Source organism: Tupaia chinensis, unplaced genomic scaffold, assembly GCF_000334495.1.
Source record: "Tupaia chinensis unplaced genomic scaffold, TupChi_1.0 Scaffold000106_1, whole genome shotgun sequence".
Classification (NCBI taxonomy): domain Eukaryota; kingdom Metazoa; phylum Chordata; class Mammalia; order Scandentia; family Tupaiidae; genus Tupaia; species Tupaia belangeri.
The window spans coordinates 23,363-34,198 of NW_006159570.1; the positions used below are offsets into that span (position 1 = coordinate 23,363).

Genomic DNA, 10,836 nt, shown 5'->3' on the forward strand with positions numbered 1-10,836 from the left:
CTTTACCTACCTCTCCTGGTCTCTTCTTAACACTCTCTGCCACATATCCGATGATGCAGTAATAAGAATTCTAATTCACTTATTTCTCTCCTTGGCCCAGCTAACTCCACTCATCCTTTATGTTAAGTGCCATCCCTCACTGAAGCCCTCTAAAATGTCAACATCCCCTCCCCCGGACCGCCCCCGCCCCAGTGTATTAGAGTCCCTTTCTACATGCACTCACATTCCTCTATGCGATATCACTGCACTTGCCGGCGTTATTCTATAAGCCCATGCTTGTGTCTTCTCGGCCCTTACCCTAAATAGTAAGGTCCTTGAAGGCAGAAGCTGTTTTGCCAGAGCTCGGCCCAGTCTATTACATGCACTCCGAAATCATTTCTGGAATGAATAGATAAAACCCGTTTCTCAACCTCTCCATCATCTAATCCTCATCAGCAACTCCTCCACCGAGTTTGAAGCGCCTATTCTGACTTAAAACACTACGCTGTGTGCCGATGTCTATGCTCCGCTAGACGAGCGGGTCCTGAGGGGAAAGCATCCGTCAAATGCACCTGCCTAACCGGCACACGTGCAGAGGAATGAATGAAACGCATACCCGGCAGACGTGGTCTATCCTAGACTTCTCTCTCACACACCCTCAGCCAAGCTCAGCCCTGCCCCGGGGGCCGAAGTGCTGGGGACGCGGGGACCGACCGCGAAAAGCACAAACACTCCACCCCACCCTGCTCCCAGCCTCTGAGGCTCTGGCTGCGCAGGCCACCTCCAGCCACACACCACCTCCACCCGGCCGCCCTCTCCAGTCGGAAGCTGCGGAGGGCGCTAAGGCTCACCGGCAGGCGGAACTCCAGGTGCTCCTGAGCCATGAGCAGCAGATACCTGTTCAGAGTGCACGGCAGCGCCATTGCGGCGGTCCACAGTGCGCCTGCGCGGCCGGCGCGGGGTGCCACCCCCTTCTCCCGCAATGGAGTGGAGTCTCTGCGGAGGCGGAGCCTGAAGGGCCGGAAACGGAAGCTTCGCGAGGCCGGCTCCCGACTTTCCTCCGGAGCTTGGGCTGCTGCTGTATGGCCTGCCTAGTCTGGAAGGCGAGTCAAGTGCCAGTAGCTGATGCGTGGGGCTGCGTTGTTTCTAGGAGCTGTGCTGCGATAAGACACAGTTTTCCTGTGACCCTCCCTCCTAGAATGTACTTCCAATTTTCTCTGCAATTTCAAATCCTGCTTATTTAGAACTGGACTGAAATTTCACCTTTTCCTGTAGCCTTCTCTAATAATCCCAGGCTTCAAGACCTAGACCTGCTTGGGCCAGTCACTTAACACCTAGTGTATGTTTTGTATTTTTGCAACAATTTCTGCTTTACAAAGCCTATTAGAATATGGTCTTAAAGACCCAGGTAGTCTTTCATGGGTTACTCTAGACTTCACACACACACACACACACACACACACTAACCAAGCCAAAAGAGGGGGTCCTATTCATAGGCAAATCTGGAGGCCACACTTGCAACCAGTGTCTGAAGTGGGAGGATAGTCTTGGGGACTGAGCCCTCAGTGGAATCTGACATTAGCTCCTGTAGATAGCTTCAGAACTGTTTTTGATTGGAAAACACCCAGCTGATGTCCTAGAACTGATTGCTTCCTTTTGGGGAGATCTCCCCACACAACTGGGGAACCACAAAAGTAATCTGTGTTTTGAATGTATAGTAGGAGAAACTGAGTTTGGGCCAGTAGATGGCGTAATGGTTATGTCGCTGGACTCCCATGTAGTGGACTGCGGTTCAAGTCCTAGACCTGGTGCTTTGGAACTACACTGGGCACATGTGCATGTGTGTCCAAGATCCCGAGAGGAAAATGAAGGGATTGCAGCATGGCCATCTCATTTACTGTCTCTCTGTCTCTATCTCTCTGGTGAATGCACACACCCTATAGCAAAAATCTCTCCTAAAAATAAAAAAGCCCAGACAGCCAAAATTTTGCACAGCACTTTTTAAATTTTTATTTCATTTTCTGTTAGCTAAGTAAGCACAGTTTGAAACAGCTCATTGTATTAATCTTACACTTATAATTACACAAACATCACAACATGCATAAATAATGCTTTCCATATCGCTTTAAACATTTTTAAGACAGGTTTTAAATTAGCTTTGTTTTAAACTAATACACAGGAAGTTATCAAGTACTTAAGACTACAGGAAAGGCCAGGTGAATTTTAATTGTAATAATCTGATTATTAGTTTTATAAATGAAAGAGAACCTCTGCTTAAAATGTTTCCCAAAGAATAATATATCAGCATATATAAAAACATATCAATTAAATCAACCGCTGGTTGCATTTTGGAAGAAGTTCACAAGACATTTAAAAGTCCTTAAATGTTTTACATGTTATTGTCATAATCTTGACAATGACATCACTGTAAGTTCATAGAACAATCAAAAGGTTGAACATGTTGAAAATTCCTTCTCTGAAGCTGGTCATAGTTTGATTTATAGAAACTTGTAACTGTTAATCTAAGTAGTTACTCTGTAGATATTTCACAAAGTACTGCTAAAAAAAAACTATAAATCTAATTTTGAGAGCCCATAATCCCTACATCCAAATCCCTCTCCCCATATCCAGTGAATAAGATGAAATTTGGACATTCGTTTCAAAGTAAAGTGTTGATAAATAACAGTGGCAACAGAACCCAAGAAAAGATGTGTGTGTTGCTCAGTCTAAACTATCACTGTCTGCCAGATTGATGAGTTTTCAATACTTAGTTCTGTCACTTGTTCTCAGAAGTATGTCCCCCTCCTCAGTCTCTTCTGTGGACACTGGCATGTAATACACTAAATTCTAATTACTGACTATGTCTGACCTCTGTATTAGCAACTAAAGGTAGACTCTCCTTTCTCATTTTATTTTTTTCCTGAACCTTGCAATGTCTGGTATATATTAATGCTCAACAAATGTCTGCTGATTGAATAAATCAATGAACAAATGAAATATGGATTCCAAATATTGTTGCTAAAGATTTTAATACGTATTTTATTACTTAAAACTATATTTAATATGCTGCAAAAAAAATCAGTATCTCAGCCTATTCCTAATAATAAATTAATCTGTATATTCATTCATATCATGTACCTGGTACTGTTATACTCTGGCACAATGCAGAATAAGCTTTCAGCACCTACTCTTTATCCAGATTCACTATTCTAACTGAATAGTGCAGATTAGTGGTTAAAAGGCAATTCTTAGTGAAATAGGCATCTACTTTCAAGTTGGTCTTTTTCATGGTAAAAATTAGATCTAAATACTTTCTAACTTCCCTTTAACACACAAAAATATGCCATAAAGCAACATTTTCTACCACCTTTAATGCATTAAGAGAGCCAGCTTATATTTCTTCCTCCTTTGTGGTATTAAAGACAAAATTCCATTACAGGAAATTCTATTAGATAACCCATTGTTATTATAAATTCAATGTTAGACATTTTATATATTATACAGCAGCTTTGAGGACCAATTTATTTCAAAAATGCTAGGCTTCAGAAGTGAAAGACCAGCATCTTAAATTTGAATATATTAATAATTTCACAAGAAATGAAAGACCAGCATCTAAATTTGAACATATATAATTCTTTCAATAGCAAGGTCAGAGGAAGTATGGTATTCTTCACTTTGAAAACATATGCATAAAACTATAGAACTGTCAAGAAATAACTAACTTCGGCCTGGCCCTGTAGTGTAGTGCTTAAGTGCCCTGGGAGTCAGAACCCACAGGACCAACCACAGACAGGGTCCTAGCAGCTTGAAACAATGCCAGGCTTGTGTGCATGGGCAGCCCACATCCTGACAGAACGGAAGGCTAGAGGAAAAGTGACTGCAATGTGATCATGCTCCACTGGGTGACGCTTTCTCTCTCTGTCTGTCTCTTTCTCTGGTGAGCACATACCAAAACATAAAAAAATAAAAACAACTAGCTAATTTATTTTTCTCCTTCACATTAATTAGAGATTCCAATATAGTACTTTCTATACCAATTTATTCTTCATAAGTAAATTACTATTAGAATTGACTATCAACAGAAAAATGAGAATATTGTAACTTTAAAAAATGCAGAGCCCTTCTTGACTAACAGAATTTGTTTTAAATGAAATTCCCTCTATAGTAGTTTATATATAAAATGCTTAGACAAGAAACAAAGAAGTCAGTGAAAAAATCCTCATGTGCCTACCACAGGTCTCTGGAAGCAGACATTCAGAAAAGATTTAAGGTTATTCAGTAACAGCCTCTCATAAAACCCAACAAACCTTAAAATTGCAATTAGACTTCAAAGGATGCAAGATACTAGTTCATACTGAGCCAAGATGAGAAAAATCTTCCACTATTGACATTTTCATGTTCTTAATCTTTCAATCAAATAATCAGCCTGCAATGTAAAAAAAAGATATATATTTTTTTTAATTCCAGATATAGTCTTTTTTCTAACTCTACTGACATTTCTATCTTAATCAGCCAGAGCAGATGAGCTGGGTACTATATATTCTGCTCCTAAACATACAAAACAAAAATAATGATCAGTATAATAGTTTTACAAACTATAGTAAAAGTATTTTACATTGTATATAAATAGGCAATTACCTACATTGCATATTATTAAAAAATTTCAGTAAGAAAAAGAAAAATTACTGTGAGTGAGTGCTTTAAAAAGTAAAGTAGCTAAGGAGGAACCTTACATGCATATTACTAAGTAAAAGAAACCAACTCAAAAATGGTACATATCATATGACTCCAACTGTATGGCATTTTAGAAAAGGCAAAACTATAGTGGTGGCAGAAGCTAGTGGGGAAGAAGGAATGTAAGGCAGAGCACAGAGGATTTTTAGGGCAGTGCAGCTATTCTGTGTGATGTGATAACGGTGGACACATGTCATTATATATGTCAAAACTCACATGATGTACAACCAAAAGTGAACCCTACTGTAAACTATGGACCTCAGGTGATAGCAATGTATCAGTTTAGGGTCACCGATTGTAACAAAGTACAACTGTGGTGCAGAATGTGATAGAGCAGAAGAGTGCACATGTGTGGAGGGTGGGAGTACAGGAGAATTCTGTATTTTCCAGTCAATTTTGCTGTGTACTAAATCTGCTCTAAAAAATAGTTTATTAAAAAAAAGTAAACTAGGGACCAGTAGTTGGCATAATGGCTATGTTGCTGAACTCCCACGTAGTCCACCATGGTTCGAGTCCCGCACCCGGTGTCTTAAACTCACGCTGGGTGCCGTGTGTGTGTGTGTGTGTGTGTGTGTGTGTGTATGTGTGTGTGTGCCCAAGATCTCAAGAGGAGAATAGAGGAGAAGGGATTGCAGTGTGGCCATCCTCCCTGGGAAGTTATTTCTCACTTTCTGTCTCTCTGTCTCTGTCTTTCTGGTAAGCACACGTGCCCTATAGCAAAAACAAAACCTCTCCACAAAAAAAGTAAACTAAACTCTTTGAGTATATAATTTCAGAGGGCTTTTCTCAATTATCTTATAATATCTAGGACATTAAGGAAGGAATTTGGGAATGAACTTCAATATCATAATTTTTTCCAAGTTTCATAATATATACGTACTAACAAAGTATCAGCTACAACAAGAATTTAGATTCCCAGAATAATCCGTTAACAGATCTTACAATTGTGTACATTCATGTGTTCCAACTAAAAAGTCTTTCGTGTCGGGAACCAGCAGTTAGCGTAATGGCTATGCCGCTGGACTCCCACGTAGTCGACCGCGGTTCGCGTCCCGGACCTGGTGGCTTAAAACTCACGCCGGGCGCGTGTGCGTGCATGCCCAAGATCCCGAGAGGAGAATGGAGGAGAAGGGATTGCGGCGTGACCATCCCCCCCTGGGGGGTGATTTCTCGCTTTCTGTCTCTATGTCTCTCTCTGTCTGTCTGGTGAGCGCACGCGCCCTACAGTGAAAATCTCTCCAAAAAAAAAAAAAAAGTCTTTCGTGTAAGGAGATATTATAAGAAATGTGTTTTATTAATATTTTATAGAAGCAAAGATCTTGCAGAGAATTATAAATAGAAAAAAATTCCTTTTTTTAATCACAATGGCTTAAGTAAGAGACTACATCTGCAAAATGTGCCACTTTTTTATTTCAAATACATGCACATAAATATCTTAAATATACTTTTTTTTCAACTTAATACAATTATATGGACAAGCTGAAGAGAGAAATAATGTATTTGAAATATAAAGTTGCCAATTTCTTCTGTAAAATGACTAGAATATCACCACTCATTAATTAATGGTAAATACATACATTTGATGATTATTTAGATTTGGCAACTATCGGTCACCTTATCATCATGAACACATTAAATAACAACAGTAATGACTGGCCAAATGGCCCTAGAGGGACCAGGCACTTCAGAAGTAAGGCTATACTTTTCAGACCACAGGTCTATAAAGAGTTGAATTCCATTCCATTTTTTCTTCAGCAAAGAAAATTCTGCAATGTTTTAGGCTCAAAGTTTCAACTTCAAATCTGGTAGTTGATGCTGTCAGCCCTTTACTAGGGAGCTTAAACTATCAAAATTTACAAAAATTCAGGCTGGTCCTGAAACCTAGTGTTTAAGGGAGCCAGATCCCACATGACCAACTGCAGTTCAAATCCTGGCCTCCATGGTTTGAAAAATACTCAGGGTGCATGTGTATGCATGCACAAAGTCCACACAGGATGGAGAAATGGAGGAGATGGGATTATAGTGTGATCACACCACATTGGAGGTTGCTTTCTCCCCATCTCTGTGTTTCTCTTTCTCTGGCAAGTGCATGCACCCTCTGGCAGTTAAAACAAACAAAAAAATTTTTAAACTCAGTTTCTACAGTAAATTCAATGATGATGACAACAAAGGCACTAGGGAACATTCACTGAGCACTTACTCTTTGCAAGGTACTGTTTTAAGTGCTTTACACATGAATTATCTCAACAACTCTCTTGTCAAATCGAGGGGTAGGCATTGTTATCTATAAGCAAGAGACAGATTAAAAAATTGGGAGGCCAGCACGTGACATGGTGGTTAAGGCGCTGGACTCCAACATGGTTGACCATGGTTCAAGGCCCAGACCTGACGATTCACTTTCTCACTTTCCCACTCTTTTTCTCTCTCTCTTTCTGTCTTTCTCTTGTGAGTGTATGTGCCCTATAGTAAATTTTAAAATTAAGAAATAAAACTGAATAATTATTTTTTAAGAGATTTTTGCAACAGGGCACATCGCTGCCAGATAGAGAGACAGAAAGCAAGAAATCACCTCCCAGGGAGAATTACTCAGCAATCCCTTCTCCTTCATTCTCCTTTCAGGATTTTGGACACCCATGCACACATGCCCGGCATGAGTTTCAAGCCGTGTCTGGGACCTAAACCATAGTCAAATACGTGGGAGTCTAGCAATGTAACCATTATGCCATCTGCTGGTCCCAAAAAAGTAATTCTTAAAAAAAAAAAATATTGACGGACCAGCTGGTGGCATGGTAGTTAAGGCAAAGGATCACACACAGTCAACTATATAGTTTATGTCCCGGACCCAGAGACTTAAAAAATATGCCAAGCACAAAATCCCAAAAGGACAGAAAAATGACAAATTATATTGAGGTATGACCATCCCCCATGGAGGGATGCTTTCATTCACTCTCTTCAGTGAGTGTATGCACCCTCTGGCAAAATTTAAAAAACTAATTAATTAATTAAAACCATAATTAAAAAACAAACCAAAAAAACATGAGTCTTAAGAAATAAAAGTAGGGGCCAGCATGTGGCATGGTGATTAGAGGTGCTGGACTCCCAACATGGCCAACCACAGGTCGAGTCCCAGACGGTTGCCTTCACTTACCTCTCTCTCTCTCTTTCTGGTTGAATTAAAAAATTAATAATAATAAATAAATATAGTTATACAAAATAATTCTTTTAAAAAAAGTAAGTAGATTACATATGGTTCCTCAACTAAGAAATGGAGCCAGAATTTGAATCCAGCTCCAACTCCTAAGTCTTGAATTTTTAATGCCATGGTTCATTTATTTCATATTTTCTGCCCAGTGAGGTCATAGAGTTGATGACCTGGAAATCTTTCAAGTTAAAAATATTTTTTTGGATATGTGCAAGTGGTATGTTAAATGTGTCCAAGCCTGTGAGACTTGAGCCTATTACTGCAAGGGAGGAGGGAAACAAAAACTATAACAAAATGAAAAAATATGTTAATCTTTTATCTTTGTATGCTACAGGTATAACATTATGTATTACTTACTGTGACAAACCAATAGGAATTGACTCTATAAACCAACTTGGATAAGAAGCTGAGCTGACTGACCGGTGCCAGAACATGAAGGTGCAAGTGAGAAATAGAACAGAAAGGTGGCATATGGAAACCCATCCTAAAACAGAAAGAAAAGAAATGATTAGCAAACAAGTTCTACAATAGTTTAAAGTCATTTTTCAGGTTAACGTAGATACGTATTAAAGATACACAAAAATAGTTTTCTAAGGTAGACAGATTACCATTCATATCTCTTTTACTGTTTTTATACACTTCAGAATATTCACACACTTTATGTTGAAATTCATAGTAAGGGCCAGGTACGGTCCAGTGTGAGCCCGGCCTGTGTGCCCGCCGTTCCGCCCGCAGGTCACATCGTGCCCTCTCTTTTGCCAATATACCACTCGCCGACCCCGCCATGCTGTCTCTAGACTTTCTGGACAATGTGCGGCAAATGAACAAGTGGCAGCTCTATTATCAAGTCCTAAATTTCAGAATGTCTCCTCAGCACTAATGATCTGGAAGGGGTTGATGGTAATAACTGGAAGTGAAAGTCCAATTGTAGTGGTGCTCTGTGGCAGCATGGAACCTGTATTTCATAGAGGAGATCTTCTCTTTCTAACGAATCAAGTTGAAGATCCTATACAAGTGGGAGAAATTGTTGTCTTTAGGATAGAAGGAAGAGAGATTCCTATAGTTCACTGAGTCCTGAAGATTCATGAAAAGCAAAATGGGCATATCAAGTTTTTAGCCAAAGGCTATAATAACACAGTGGATGACCGAGGTGTGTATAAACAAGGACAACCCTGGCTAGAGAAAAAAGATGTCGTGGGCAGAGCCAGAGGATTCGTTCCATATATTGGAATTGTGACAATCCTCATGAATGACTCTCCTGAATTTAAGTACGCGGTACTCTTTTTGCTGGGTTTATTTGTTCTGGTCCATTGTGAGTAAGAAGTCTGCCTTGCTGTTCCTGGGAAGATGCTGTACTTTTTGTTACTGAATGTTTGGAGTAGATACTGGTCTGTGATTGGTGAAATGGAAAACACACATGCTGGCACTTCTCAGTAGCACCAATTTGCATTAGTTTACGTTTCCACGCCAGAGTATGTGTGGGCGGGTGCATGTGCACCATAGTGCACTCGAGGGGACTTTCAATCACAGAATTTCATATGTTGTCATTGTCACACTTTTGCATTTTTGTACATCAGTGAACTTTTTACATTAAAAGGTTGAGCCAAAAAAGAAAAAAAAAGAAAGAAATTCATAGTAAGTCAAGGAAGGCCTTAAAAGCACACTATGCCTCAGTATAATCATTATGGATTCCGAGCTGGCATAATGTTCTATTACTTTAGTCTTTACATATTAAGCTGTAATTCATGTTTCTGCAATGAATTAAAAAGCATGGACACCAAAGCTATAGTGTTCCTTTATTCTAAGACACGGCCAGTAGATGGCAGCTTTCTCCTTCAATATAATGCTCAGGCTTTTCCTTATCAAACAATAATATTTCAGTATTGAGATTATGTCATCAGAAAATACACATGTTATTTGTTGATAATGCTTCATAATTGCTATAAATATTTATAAAAATAATTCCTTAAAATAGTAAAAAAAAAAAGTTTAAAAGTATGATTTAACATTTTAAAATCAGTTTACAGGTTTGCAAGTTCACTTATGCTTGGTGGACCAAGGAGCACCAAGATGCATTTTTAAAATATACATTTTATTTATATTTAAAAATAATCAAAGCCTAGAAATATTTTCCTGGTCAATCTAGAAGTGAGTAGAGTGTGGGAAAAAAAGCCAAGGACATGTGACTGAACTGCAGCAGTTACTCTCTGAGATGAACAACATGGAGTCAGACATGCTATATAGATTGAAAAGCTCCCACCCCTACCTACAAGGGGAGACCAGGTTTTCCCTCTGTGAAACAAGAGTCATACGATGTAGAATCAAGTAATCTTGAGTCTAGAAACAACTCAATAGCTCATTCAACCCACGCATTTTAAAGATGGAGAAACTAAGATCCAAAAAGTTTGAGAGACAGCCCAAGGTCACAAGGGTAGAGAGTAGCAGAGCTGGGACTGAGACTCAGGGCTTTTGACTTCTTGTTCAGTGTTCATTCTTCTATTAAGCCTCCGATAGCTAGAAAAAGAATGTGCTGCTTTTGGTCAAGTGGTCTCAAGCATGATCTGCTCCTTGCCATTATTACATTTAAATAGTTTGCACAAGATTTGCATAAATATAGACTCATTTTAGCCTACAAACAGCCAGGGTAGGTATTAACCTACAAAGGATAAACAACATGTCTAAAGTAGCACAATCAGTACAGTATACAAGTAATACAGACAGCATCAGAATTCAGATCTAGTCTAAATTCTAGTTTACAAGTATTAGAAGCAATCTCCACTAGGCCCTGGTTGGTCCTGGGTCTACAAGGAAAAGTCGGTCTTTAAAAAGAAAAACATTACTTGGATGAATTAAAATAGTTGAAAAATTGAACATTATATATTTTGCTCAAACTCTGATGAATGTAGAGTGAAGTTCAGCAG

The 10,836-nt window shown here is 39.2% G+C and overlaps 2 protein-coding genes and 1 pseudogene across 2 annotated transcripts in view; 1 reads left to right on the forward strand and 2 right to left on the reverse strand.

Moving 5' to 3' along the window:
- Window positions 1-941, reverse strand: part of TRMT11 (tRNA methyltransferase 11) — a gene marked incomplete at its 3' end in the record, with an annotated part of 12,373 nt that extends 11,432 nt beyond the window's left edge. The window contains 1 exon segment of the mRNA XM_006143800.3: window positions 831-941. Within this exon segment, the coding sequence (XP_006143862.2) occupies window positions 831-902 (72 nt within the window).
- A 1,023-nt stretch (window positions 942-1,964) lies between these two features.
- Window positions 1,965-10,836, reverse strand: part of HINT3 (histidine triad nucleotide binding protein 3) — a 19,448-nt gene continuing 10,576 nt past the window's right edge. The window contains exons 4-5 of the mRNA XM_006143792.3: window positions 8,273-8,399; window positions 1,965-4,405 (exon numbers count right to left, since the gene is read on the reverse strand). Coding sequence (XP_006143854.1) covers window positions 4,373-4,405; window positions 8,273-8,399 — 160 coding nt within the window. The 3' untranslated portion in view covers window positions 1,965-4,372. The remainder of the gene's footprint in view (window positions 4,406-8,272; window positions 8,400-10,836) is intronic.
- On the forward strand, window positions 8,700-9,610 carry LOC102502454 (signal peptidase complex catalytic subunit SEC11A pseudogene; annotated as a pseudogene).